Raw genomic sequence first — 14,194 nt, forward strand, 5'->3', positions numbered from 1 at the left:
GTAATTTTTGTTCAATTTTTTCTTCACTTAACAATACTAACGTTGAGCTCCTTCAAAATAAAGATCTTACATCTGCAGGTAACGTGTTATCTACAAATGTCGCTATCGGTAAGTATTTGACTAGTAAAACGCTTATGTTTGGACAGTTCATACGGCAGAATTGTTTAAAATTGATACATTAATGTAAATGCGAACATTATCGACGACTCAAGGAGTCTATAGATTCAAATAAATACACATTTTCAATACAATTCATTTTTAGCCATGAAAATTACTTTTTTCGAGTTTTTTCCTTCGGATTAAAGTACATCTGAAGTAAAGGTCAAACAAGATTTAACTATATTAATAATTTATTTTTAAACAATATTTTTTTACGATCATATATCTATGAATAAAATATAATTTTAACACTTCATTTTTAATATAATCTTGTAATACATAGAAATTTCTTCTTTTTTTTCTTTAATTTTGGTTTTTCTTTCCTATGTACGGAATTCGATGTTAGTTACGACAATGTGAGCATTAATAAATAGAAGAAACTGAAAACCCTTTCTGATTAAGGTCAAGCTTTGTCAGAAGTGTATGGCATTTGACAATACAACTTGTTGTTAGTGAATTATAAAATTGTTTGAATTCTGAGGATCAGTATCTGGTCCTCATAAATTATTGAGATTAACTAAAATAGTAACAAGAGTCAACGCTCATAATTTAACTCAATAGAGTAGTATTGAAGTACATCATCATCAACTATTGTTTACTACTTTCAGAATAATTTTTCTTTTCTTTTTATTTCATCGAAGAAATAGAACTACCATCAGGATTTATTGGATAAGAACCGATAGGTAATAATATAGAGTCAGTTGTCATACGCTTAATGGTTAAAACTTCATGTGACATGCACTACATTTGAAGATGGAGTTTTTACTTTTGTTACCATTTGATTCATGGAAGGCTTTTAAATTCGGCAGTATGTAATAGGACCCCATTACTCTTTGAATTTAGTACGTTGACAGTATGTCTGTAGAAATGGAACCCATAATGAAATGTTTCGTATTTCGCGTAGTCAACTGACAAGTACGTATACCTCGCATTTTCACAGTAAGGAATGAATCTACACTTGAAGTTGCTATTTGGAAATTTTTTTGTATACACAGAAACGAAGAATTTTATGTACGGACAAGTTCTATACCATTGTCATTGCCTAGCAATGCATTTATCGTGCACTTTATCATAGTATGTACATTTTAGAGCAGCAACTAGAAATTATTCTATATGACTTAGTCTACTGCACGGATAAACAAGAATATAATGGTATTGATTAGATTGGAATTTTTGTATCACCTCATACCATCGATGTATGAATATCTTCTTAAGGTTTGTGCCACTATCATTATACTCTGGTATGTAATAATTTTCATAATTAAGTAGATTAATAGTACTATATTTATAGTGACACATACATTCTGTTCATTGGTAACCATGATAATAGAAGATGTTAAGCCTGAACATTGTAATGTGTCACTTTCAGTAGCGTGCACTCAGTTTTGGGGTATATTTTGTACAACTAGATACTGGAATATAATTTCAGGTAGATGGGGCGAATTACGTTTCAGCTGATCCATATGTACCGGTCGGTGGCCGGTATGATTTGGGAAGAGTTAATATCTGGAGGCTATTAAATGCATATTTCCGAACACCTGTGTTTTTCCACGTATTTTCTCTACGACATCCTTCGCTATAATGAAAATAATATTCCAATAAATTAGAAAAAAATAAAAAATCAATCTTTTCTTTGTAAATTTTCTTGTGCAAAGTATGAGAATTATCAATATAAAAATATGTTTAAATTTACAGTAATATCAATGATTTTCATGTACAATAACGTAAATTTATGTCAATTTTGTAAACGATAAAATAAAAAGCAATCAATATGTTACCTTCGCATACAATCCAGTGCTCTGTTAAATTCGTGCTCAGCAAGGTGATATTCTGCAGCTAGTACATTGACTTGTTCAAGAGTTATTGACATACCGGTACGATCTTTGGCGCTTTTACAGCTGGTAAATCTTAATCCTCTCATACGCCGACATATATGTGATGAGAGTTGAAGGACATCAACATTTTTATTTACCTTTGACTGTACACATGTTTTCAAATGATTAACCATATCTGCCAATGTTTGATTTAAAGATGATCGTGTACCGACTGAAAACGTTAAATATTACTTAAGTTTTTTAACTGATACAAGCTTACCTATAGTTTGGTGGGATCAGCAATAACAAATTAATCATAGTTTTTTTTTTTCAACTTACTTCTGCTGGAAGAAGGTTCCGTAGGTAAGTTAAGTTTTTTGAATCTTAAATAATATTCATTTAGTCTGTCAAAGTTGTCGATATTGCTCTTCTTTTGGGGTCTTGTTGTCCCAAGGCTCTCAGCCAACGTAGCCATCTCATTTATGCCAACGTTGAAAAATACTGGCGTTACGTTGAATGAAATGGTTTGTCTTAGCGATGGCACAAGCGGGAGTAAAGAATAGATAGCATCTGGTACTGGAAGTATTACTGTCAAAGCTGTTCGTGAGCCAACCACACGAGGCAATGGCAACTGAGCAGTACACATAGATTTTCCCTCTATTCTGTAGTGACAAATAAACAATGCCATTTGCGTTTTGGAAATTATTTAATCTCTATTTGACTTCTGTGACCAGAATATCTGATCAGTTTTATATATTTTATTTGCATACCTATCATGAACACCACACCTAGATAACGTGAAGGCGACAGTATGCAAATCTTCGACCGCAACAGTCATGTCACCCCACATGTCGATTTCATCTCCATAGTAGCTGAGAAGAGCTTCGAATGATATGATTGGTCCAAGAGTTGTAAGAATCAACAGAAACATAGGATCAGGCCGCTGGCACCACAGCTTGGCCATTAAACCGGTTACCAATGCTGTCAACTGAAAAGTGAAATGCCATTAAGCTTAATCAATTGAGTAGAACTCATATAAAATAGGAGAGTGTTGTCCTCTTAAGGGGGCACTACAGTGAAATTTTGATTATATAGAGTTTTTGATTACTAAAACGATTAAAAAAGATGTAAATAAAAATTTTATCTTCATATAAATATACTCAGATCTTTACAAGTTCTGTTACGAAAGCTCAAACTTTTAGAAGGATTCCTCAATAACTGAATTTGTAAAGTAATCTAGCACTAGCAAATTTCTACAGTTTACAAAAGATGTTTACCGCTTGACTGAAGCACACATCCCTCCTGTATCGAACATTACAAGCTCGCTGGGCAGCCTTAGCATCTTCCTGAACTCGAAATACAGAATGTGTTAGCCTAGCAGTCTTCAGAAGTCCATCCATGGCTTGTCGTAATTTCTTCATACTGGGCCTAAGCTCGCTGGTCCAATCAACTATTGATGCGAAGTCCAGACCCTCGGTAAACTTATTTCTTTGGCCTGAATTGCTTTTAATGACTTTTGTCATTGTGTCTACTGCTTGACAGACTTTATTAGAAGGTGTATTACAATAAATATCAGTCGACCCTGACACATTACGAGCTCAAATAACAGATACAATGAACAATTATTGTCTGTCAGTCCCATATTACTACGTTATAAATTATCCTAAGTATCTTACCTTCTTTAGCCTTAGTAAGAGCCGGTGCCGATTTTTCCAGAGAAGAATTCGTCTCTTGTTTCGACACATTGGTATTATCTAATAGTTTGCTCGACTCTTCGTTTTTTGTGCCGTTTTTCGGTTGAATGGTGACCACAGCAGAAGAGTGACAATTATTGGGAGCGTACCCTTTCAAACTTTGGGACCTGCCTAAACCATTTTTACTACGTAATCGAACAGCAGGACTGCTGCATCTGCCACAGAGGAATTTAACTTTAGAAACTAAACACATGACGCTGGCTTCAATATTGAGTTGTGTAAGATCCCATGGTTCAGGCTCGTCAGTAGGTTTGTAATAATTCGCTGATGGAGAGTTGCACATTTTTTGGGTATCTAAAAAACGTTTGCTCAAATCCAAATCTCCTTTGAACCCGCTTTTATCATCCTCTTCATTGCTATTATCAGCACTATTCCCATTCTCATTAGATTCCGCATCGTTTGACTGATCCTCAACATCTGGAAATATTACAAAGTTCTCTGCTGCTACGACCTGCCCGTTTTCGTTGATTTCGTTATAGGAAGAAAGATTACTGTATTTCATTTTTGAACTTTCTTTCGTCCAAATATCCTTTACACACTCAGGTGTATCAGGTGTTACAAACTCGTCAAAATCAGGACTTTTCAGATCAAAATTAAGCTGTTGGGTAATCCGTTTGAATGGAGAAAGAGACTGGTGAGTTCTTAAATCCAGTGTCAATGTATCGTCATTATTTATGGGTTCTTGAACAGTTGCAGCAACCTTGTACTCTTCTAGAAACGTTAACGCTTCTTCAACCAATCCAGGATCCCACAAACTAAGTAATATCCTAGTTTTTGATATCATATCTTCACAAATAGGTAACATGCCACTAGTTTGCTTCTCCTTAGCAAGTTTCATGAGGGAACGCATTGCCTCAACTACATCACGACGCAATTGTTTTATGGCTTGAATTGCATCGTGTGCCATAGTTATTTTAGACGGCCCTTGATATAACTGATTGCAGCGTGTTGGTGATTCTTTGAGATCTTGTACCAATCTACAGTTAGTTACAAGGGATTATTGAAAGCACAATGCGTACAGTCGAGTACATACTCGACCAAACGAAGTGTGACCAGAAAAGCTGGAAACTTGCATACCAAAAGATGTTGGAGAATTTACGGATAAGAGTTCAATCTCAATTTGAAGTTAAAAAATTTTCAATTCCAGTTTAAATGACCACACACTGTACGATTATCATGATACTTCACCTAATAAGTCCACCATTTTTACTCTTGTGAGCATGTGCTGTAAAGGCTCCTACACTGATGAAATCATAGAAACCACATTTATTTAGTGTGTCATTATGGACCCACATTCTTTGCAAATGAAGGTTCAATGGAGCAAATTCTAGGGTCCTATCATTCCTTCGCGTCGATTGTTTGAAATGAATCCCTAAGATACAATCATAATTTACAGGTTTTGGTCAGTAAAGAAACTTTCATTTTTTGACTAAAGAATATAAAAGTGCGTGAATAATAAACTACATACCCTTAAAAGCGGTCAAATTTTGTTTAGCTTGCGAATAGAGATGTAAAAGATGCAGATGTCGATCGAGAAGTTCTATCTGCTTTGTGTGCCAGGGTTCACGGAGTTCGCCCATTCCTGCTACCTCTTGCAGAAGTTCCTTTTCTTCTTGTATCCAAATTTCACTAAGATGGTATTTAAATTTGTACCACTTTCAAATTGACTTGTTTAGCATACTTACAGTAGCTGCTGCGGAAATTGAAAACACAATTTACTCTCGGCCATTATCTCATGAACACAAATGTCACCTCCGAGACCAGAATGGAACCTGTATGGTAACAAATATTGGTAAATTTTACATGGCTTAACGATTTCATATCTGATGGATGCAGAAAGTACTGACCTGTATGTTTGGACATGGGGATTCGCAAATAACAACTTAAGTTGTCCTTGGTGTGGAAGTTTCATTTTCGTTCCTAATCTTGGAGGCAAAGACTGTGACCTTCTATGAGAAAATATCTACAAAAGGAAATATGAAAGTTTTAAAAACGCATGAAACGGTTTATGTTCAATATTTGCAGAGTTACAACATAGAGAGGCCTTTGTGACTTTGAAAATTGAATTTTATAATTTTTATACATGATCCAGTCAAGCCATTGATTTTGCTTGGATTATATACTTCAAAATTAAATCTTACGACAACTGCGTATGCATGAAAAGTTTTTTCCGTTACTGTTTGTCGTTGAACTAGAAGTGAACCTTTTTTTCTCATTCACTGTGATTATCATTCGTATTTCACTTAGTGCGTTTTGAAAATTAGTGTTTGCATATTTCAGATATTGATAGCTCATTTACAAACATCACTTTACCTGGTTATTAGCTGGTATGTTTCTACAAGGAGTGCTTTCTGTGCTATTGCCTTTGTCTTCTGCCTCCAAGTTCCAGACATTAATGGTTAAGAAACCTACTGTCGTGGCTTTGGCAGACTTCAATGGTATTCTTAATCTGTCAACGGAGAAAAAATCATGTAGAGTTGAACTTATTGAAACCTTAAGAACCATAAGAATAAATATGATACTAATAACAAAGCAGCTTTCCAAAAGCCAGCCTTCGTTATTGTTTTTGCAAAATCCATTAATATTTTTGTCAAATGTTCAAAATGATCTCATTGAGATACAAATATCTCACGTTTTCTGTGCCAGTGCCAGAAAATATTACCATTTTATTGTTTATAAAAATATGCCTATATCCTTTTAACGTCAAACGAGTATTCGACCCGAACATATAAAGAATTATAGGTAAATAATTAAGTGACTTGCCGTGGTGTATCTTGTATGGCACTGAATATAACCACTGCAGATCCTATTGGCGTAGCAGTCTGACTAACTCTCTCCCTAACGTCATATGCAGTAATCCTTACTTTTGTCTCTGAAGTTAAACCATCGCTTGTGCGAAAGCTGACAGTTGTCAGAAATCCAGGATTGCTGCTCCTCTGTAAACACAGAACTGTATTCAACATAGACTAGCCATAACTGAATAACTGGGGAAAATGATGAGCAAATAATTTCTGGTGGTAAATGATACGAAGACCTCGATATAAAAAAGAAGGGTTTAATTATAAGCAAGATATAAAAGGTAAAAGAGTATCTTTGGTTCAATTATCTCCGTGTTTACCTCGACTACTTCAGTTCTTGCATATTTAATCCATGTATTTGATCGATGAGCGTAAATATCAATTTCTAATACAGGATTTGGGGGACGGCCATGGCCATCACATAACAGATTGTCACATGCAAGTGATACTTCACAGATTGGAATTTCAGCTGGATCTGTTATAAGTGTAAACATGGTTAATTATATGGCATAGACACTTACAAAAGAAACATTTAATTTAGGATTGTTTAAAACCTCGTTAACTCACCTGTGGTAATTCCCTGTTGAAGACGCATCATTTGAATGTCGGTTCCATGTTTATGACCACTACAAGCCTCTATTCGTTGACGTAGAGCCAGTAGCTGACTACGCATGCATTCATAACTAGCCAACTGGAGTGCCTGCAGCCAGCTATCTCTGTCCTCTGAAGAATTTGCACCCAGCTGTTGGAATAAGCCACCATCGAAGACTAGACACAATCAAATTAAAAGGCATTAAAAAAAATTTCTGCATCTAAAAGCACTTAACAGATGAATTTTTCTGTTCATAGAAGTTTTATTGATTGTAAAAATCTGCAAGTAAAAGTACGCAAAAAAAATATCGAGGTCATTTTTACTTGACCAAATATACCTAATATGATTGATTTTAACATAAATGATTTCTCTTTATGCTACAATGATACTCTGGGGTTGGACAAAGACCACCAACCATAACTTACCTACGCTGAATCCATAAGGAATCTGATGGGTGGGTGGATCGACACGGACATTGCATTGTTCGAGTATAATAACTCCAAGAGGCTCTGACCATTGTTCTCGTGATTTAAAATAAAACAACAGATTTCCTCTTAACCTGCACCACCGCTCTAGACTCGCTGTTGAAAAAAAGCATGAAATAGAATGAATAATTGCATTAATTATTTCTTCAGTATGTTCAAACAGTGTTGCATTGTTTTTTTCTCCGTGATAAGTACATGGCCAAATTTTATCATGTGCAGTTCAACATTCGTGTGAATCATTTTTTGTTTTGGTATCCCTTAAGAAAAATGACTACTGTACCCTGGGTGTGTAATACTAGATTATTGACTTAATAAAGAACTAGTCTTCAATAGTGTGAATATTAGCAAGTTACAATAAAACTTTGTTGGTGTCAACGCCAATATACCAAAAACTCTCCAACTAATAGAACATTGACTAAGGCGTCTCGCCACCCACTAGCATATGCACGCAGAAGGTTACTGTGTATTTCAAAAAAGCCTTACTATGAACAGTGCTTGAACTCTACTGGCACGATCACCCTTCAACAATTTAGACTAACGGTCTACTGTGGTGACAATTTATTCGAATCCACTAGTGGAGTGGTACCATTGTTGATTTCAAAATATAAATTATTAGAATTCATTATTAGACCGTCTAATAACGTAAATTTTAGATATCAAAGAAATGTATAAACAGGAAATAAATAATCGGTGGACTTCATTTCGTATGTATTTTCCATTTTGTCAAAGGATTACTCCACTTGTGCATACTCCGATAGTGCAGCATTTCATTAGTGAAGTACTCCAGTAATGGCAGAAATACTCCTAAAGTTAAATGATGGTACCCCATTATGCCATCAGTACAGTAGTTATTTTCCCTCTAGAATATTCGTGAATTATATTTTTTTTCTTGATAGCCATAAAAACTGAAATACCATGTTTTTCAAGATCTGGTTTCAAATACATATAAGAATTGGAAACAAATCAAACATCGTAATATAAAATTAGGACATCTAATGCCTTTTAAAGGATTAATTGTAAATACTTGCTTATTCTGCCATGCTTTCAAGTTTTATGGCCACCCTATTTGGTATGTGGTACATTACAAATAGCCATGTAGCCAAATTGTACATTAATGGTGCCCAGAAGTAATTTTGATAAAGTTAGGAAACCTGCATTTTTTAATTCAAATTATGCAAGATGCATTGACTGTGGCCAAGTTTAAGATCTTTGATTGCGGTTCAAGTTCTGAGTTTCTCTTTTTACTACAAAGAATATGGAATCGTTACTTGCATTCATCAGTAAGAGGACTACAAACAAAAAACAAGTTGCATGGTTCTCGAGTTCACCGATTTTTTTCAATTCACATGCGCTACATCGCTAATGTCAACATGCATAATTTACAACCAGGCAGCTCAAGTACAAAGCTCATATACATGCAGATGAGAAAATATGCTGGCGCGTACAAAGATTAGCGAATTATTTGAATTGCTTTCGTTATGTGATATTTAATTAATCAGTTACAGTATGATTCAAGCTCCCTTGATCAAATCAACGGAATATCCTTTCCACAATTTCTTATTCTTCAATATGTGAGTATAATGCAATTAAGCATTACGAGACGAGAACTTCTGTCAACAAAAATTTCGAAATATTTTCACCACACAAAATTATGAAGAATCAAAATTTTGTCTTATTTCATTAAAAGTGGGAAAGTTGAAGTGATACAAAACGCACAATTGTGAAAATGAAAATAAAGCTGTAATATTATTCAGTGGAATGTAGTGTGCATAAGTAATAATGACAGTTCATTTCACATTCATATATTGAAAAATTATATCTGAAGTCTTCATGACTGAAAATAGTTGTTGAAATATAGTTTCATTTTAAATATTGTTGTATAAATCTGTTTATGAAATTTGAAATGATATATTGAAATTTTTCTACCATTAAATGCTGTAGTTAAAATTTCGGTCTATGCCGAACTTCAGTCTACATGTTCTTGATATTTTTTCAATAAGAAAAAATTGAAATTATGGTTTTTATTAGGCGTTTTACACACGATGAAATTTGAAAAATTTATTTTAATGGCTCTAGGAACTTACTATGAATATACTGTAGTACCTAAACAGTATTTTTACCCAAAAATATTTTTACATATCCATTCTTCAGCTTAATGAGTTGTTCTTTACATTTTCAGTTCAACTGAACTTTAGCTTCAACTACAAAGTTTGTAATGTGAAATGAACTATCAAGGGTAATGTATTATTACCGAAATATTGGAACGTGTTAAATATGAAATCAGTTGAGAGTTGTGTTAATCGCAGGACATTGGATTAGGAATCTGAAAGTTCTAAGTGTAAAATCCACTCGATGGTACCTTTACTTGTGCTGGCTGTTACACAACTGAGGTCTCGTAGAGTCTTATGTGTTTTTCCTTTTTGTCTTTTGCTCTCAAGTTTTTTACCTGTACCTGGAAATTGTATGGAGGTACAGGTAGTGATTAACCATGCACCTCTTTTAAAAGAAAGAATAGAGTAAACATGTCCTTGGGTAACTAGATTGAATGTTCATTAATTTGTTTAGAGTTAGTTAGTACAATGAGTTATATTTCAATTATTGTAAGTTGAAAGAAATGAAAAAAATAACATGAAATATGAAACTTAAAATGATGTCTAGTCTATTATTTATTCTGTAATTAATTCTACACATTATGTATTCACTTTCTGGGGTAAACTGATGCATGTCGCTTCTCACAGCAGAATTGTTATGAAATATTCGATTTTGCAACGACCTGCCGACGACGATCTTTACATTTTTGTACACCTTTATTTATTTCTAGATTTTATTTTTTCTCCAACATTTCTGACTTCCTCAGCATTTTTCTGAGCTCGTGTCTTGTTTTTTTTTTTTTTTTTTTTTTTTTCTTGCTACTCTCTCTCATTTTTCTGGATTTGGTTTTTCTATGTTTCTACGATAAAAATTGACAAAAATTTTCTGTCATTCGTGTAAGAATGTTTCAATTATTTTTCCATAACTCAGTATTTTACACCAAGGTTTTTTATAGTCACAGTGAAGACAGGGATTAACATGAGTGTCAAAGCGTTGTGAACCGTAAAAGTCAACAGTTTCTTAGAAATTGTGGTGTAAAATTTTTCAATAGATCAACAAGTCCGAGACTCTCAGTAATGTACTACTTTTTTACTTGCACTGATTAATTTGAGAAAAAAATACAAGTCTTTGAAAATCATCCTAGAATTGCAAAACAGTTATATTTTTCCAATATATCATTACGTTAATATTATACTAATTTCAACCTGGTCTATCTACATAATTTGAGGCCGAAACTTCAACGGTTGGATCACTCAGCACTACGAATACAGGCTTACACTCAAAGAATTCGAAGTGCGTGTTCAAATTGAAACTTCCATTTGTTTCAAAACTTTCAAGTATCTAGGGCAACCTTTTTTGGTTGTTATTGATCTATTTGCTGCTGTAACTATCAGAACTCCTAGTTTTTATCTATAAGCTTTTCTTTATAAAGTACGAATTCCTTGTGAACTTCTCTAAATGTTCATGCAAGCTTCGACATACTATTAATATATTTTTTATATAAACTATTTTGAAACTGTATAATAAAATTTCATTATGTCATGTCTAGTCATTTGAAAATAGTTTTTCACACACATGTTACAGGTAGTATACAGATCTAAAGCAAAAATTATTTATTTGGTGTGACTACATCTTTCAGCACTTGACCTTTTATTCTTGACCGAGTTTCGTAAATTTATTTAGATCAATGAATTTTCAGTAGACTTCAAATTTCGGTATTCTCCACCACCAAGAAATGTGATTAGTAAATCACACACGTATGTAATCTGAGAAAATTGTACAGAATAATGATTCCCTGCAATTTTTATTTAACGAGTTACGATTCGCAAGAAGATATCTTGCAGAGATGGGCAGATAAAATTATAAGTTAAATTCTTAACACAGCATCTTGCAATGCTCCTTAAACATACGATGCTCATGAATAATAGCACTTGATTGATACAATTGTTTAAAAATTGTGATTACCACTGCATTTGTAACGATATTCATAAAGCTAAAACTGTAATGTATACATGGGACAGTCCCAATGATCGTGGACAAGGCTCTGTAGCGACACTCACTGAATATGTTACCGTTTTCTTGGGCCGTTAAGCCATACAAAATAACCATCCGGCGAGAAGAATCAGCAGCTAATATACCGAGATGGGTCAGTGCAGAACCTTGTCTACTTTTGTTTGAACTGCCCAGTATGCATGTTTATAGATTGAAGTACAAGTCATTCTAGATTCGAACGAGAAACATATCATTAGTACATGAGGTAAAGTGAGAAAAAAATCGTCATTATGGCAAAGAAGTAACTTTTACATTAGCCTAAATTTGAAAAAATACAAAGGACACGTCTTCAGCATGCCTGCGAAATTAAATAGTTGAATCTCAATGTAAAGTAACTAAGTAATTATTTCTATTGGCATACTCATGTCCTTGAATCGAACAACAAATGAAACATTAATTATTAAATTTTATTTCCAAAAGTTCAAACATTTACATTACAGTTAAAACGTTCATGCATAAATATCTATTAGCCAGGTAAATGGTTTAAAAAAAAAAAAAAAAAAAAAAAAAACACATTAATCCGCATAGCATCTGTTTTTTAAATATATTGGATCAGCTATACAACAACTCACTCTCTGTTCTTCGAAAGAAACCTTCTTGCCGTTCCCGTATATACAAAATTCCTTCCTTATCAAATTTTTGTGATGGCTGTGTTGCCAATGTCATCAATTCCTGTTTATTAAAACGCATGTTTCTTTGTCCTGTATTACAACATTTTCATCGATCTTCACCAACAACGAGTGCTTTCAAGTTCACTGGAATGAAAATTTTTCTATAAAGAAATTTCATGTGAGATAATTCGTTATTTGCAAATTGTACACTCTATCTCAGGTACCAATATTCGACGCTCCGAACATTTGCATGCCACCATATTTTGAAGAATCGTACACACGTCAATTGATGCGATTGACGTGATAAACTTTTTTGTAATACGAATATTGTCATCCTTGATTCATTCGGCATGCGTTACTTTGACTCGTGTAACTTACCAATCACAAAAACAGCCTCTGCTTAGTAACTGTTAATGAATATAACAAGCCTAATCTAAACCATCCCATTTCCCATTCAGCAAAGTTCACCCCTTATTACTCACAGTATATCTGAAAGTCGGAAAACTTCGTTTGGCAGCATATATTTTCAAACTTCCTCCAAACTACACCGAGACATTCCAAACACCAGAAAACAGGGACAGTAAAATCTAGTTTCAGAATTGAGATAAATTTCTTGGAACAGATAACTTTTTCATCGCTATAAAAGTAGGAAATGACTGAGAACTACTATCGTTACAAGACCTCGAGACATATACACAGATGTTGATCTTAAGAAGCGAATAATCATTAATGCACAAGAATCTCCATGGATATTGATCCATAGGTAAAATAAGTTTCAGAAATGATAAGTCTTTTCCGTATAATTAATCCCAAAATCATCCTAGTGTCAACAAAACCACGATGTTTATATGAAATAATAACATACTGTGATCATTGCGCAATGAGGCTTATAACTTGTTTTATCGAATGTCAAGTAGGAGAGAATCGATGAGATCAGCAGATTGAATTCAGGTAATCCAAGATACGTATAAGATCTTATCATAAATCCGTGATAAATAAGCAATAGTATAATACACGCGTCAAATACCTTTGCTTATCTTATGCTTGTACTATCTATGTAATCGTAAGCACTGTTATTCCTTTGTACAGTTGTATCGGATCAACAGATGAAGAATATTGCATGAACGATGCTCTAAAGTTACAAAAAGTCATCAGAATTTCTTCCTGACATGTGAAACTCCTTATTCAGGTTATTTAGTAGGTAAAAATATTGAAATAATGTACGAAACTATAATCACCTACTTGGCTTAAAGTGATGTGTATAGGATCCCTCGAGAGGCAGACTCTTGCAGACACTTCAATTATTTCAGGCATAGAAAAAGGATCAAAATATATACAATTCACGATATGACAACTATGTCATAGTTTCATCAAAATTTCAATATTTCTCGAAACGGGTACGAATATTAAAGACGAGCCGTCAAGTGACTTGAGTTCGCTGATTCGGGTCGAGTTTTTTTTTTTTATTTTTATACCTACACAAAGTCAATAACACAGCTGATTACCGGTTTATTTTATTATCCGGCGTTAAGATCTTTTTTTCTTTTATAGAAAACAATTCACTTCTGCCGACTGATCCCATGTATAAACGAATACAGTGTCAAAAGTTATACTCGTGGTTCACTTCTAGCCGCCCTAACATTGCAAATGACGTTCATACTTCATAGTTCATACATACCTCAGTATGTATGTCACCACACAGTCACATATCCTTCCACTTCAACCATGAATACATACGTAGGTAGAACCCGCATTGAATCCCCCAAACAGTGAGATCTTGTCCGTCAGGGTGGGTCCCGAAATTGGCTCCCAGTGCTGTCAACTATCTTTTATCTCTT

At 34.1% G+C, this 14,194-nt stretch overlaps 1 protein-coding gene across 8 annotated transcripts; it reads right to left on the reverse strand.

Moving 5' to 3' along the window:
- Positions 1–461: 461 nt before the first annotated feature.
- On the reverse strand, positions 462–14,082 carry LOC124404078 (inositol polyphosphate-4-phosphatase type I A). Of its 8 annotated transcripts, XM_046877920.1 has the most exons (19): positions 13,862–13,879; positions 13,599–13,651; positions 12,318–12,500; positions 9,962–10,054; positions 7,543–7,698; positions 7,093–7,293; positions 6,846–7,000; positions 6,491–6,663; positions 6,041–6,176; positions 5,575–5,690; positions 5,413–5,499; positions 5,196–5,356; positions 4,916–5,099; positions 3,650–4,704; positions 3,251–3,516; positions 2,744–2,961; positions 2,313–2,635; positions 1,938–2,205; positions 462–1,735 (listed from the first exon to the last, which is right to left on the reverse strand). In XM_046877920.1, the coding sequence occupies exons 3-19, from the start codon at positions 12,433–12,435 to the stop codon at positions 1,603–1,605; spliced, it is 3,843 nt and encodes a 1,280-aa protein (XP_046733876.1). In that variant the 5' UTR covers positions 12,436–12,500; positions 13,599–13,651; positions 13,862–13,879; the 3' UTR covers positions 462–1,602. The 8 variants fall into 8 exon arrangements, with proteins under 8 accessions (XP_046733876.1, XP_046733877.1, XP_046733880.1 ...); XM_046877921.1 differs by lacking the exon at positions 13,599–13,651 and having other exon boundaries at positions 13,836–14,082; XM_046877924.1 differs by having other exon boundaries at positions 3,251–3,504; positions 13,599–14,082.
- Between the last annotated feature and the right edge of the window lie 112 nt (positions 14,083–14,194).

This window comes from Diprion similis, chromosome 3 (assembly GCF_021155765.1).
Source record: "Diprion similis isolate iyDipSimi1 chromosome 3, iyDipSimi1.1, whole genome shotgun sequence".
Taxonomy (NCBI): domain Eukaryota; kingdom Metazoa; phylum Arthropoda; class Insecta; order Hymenoptera; family Diprionidae; genus Diprion; species Diprion similis.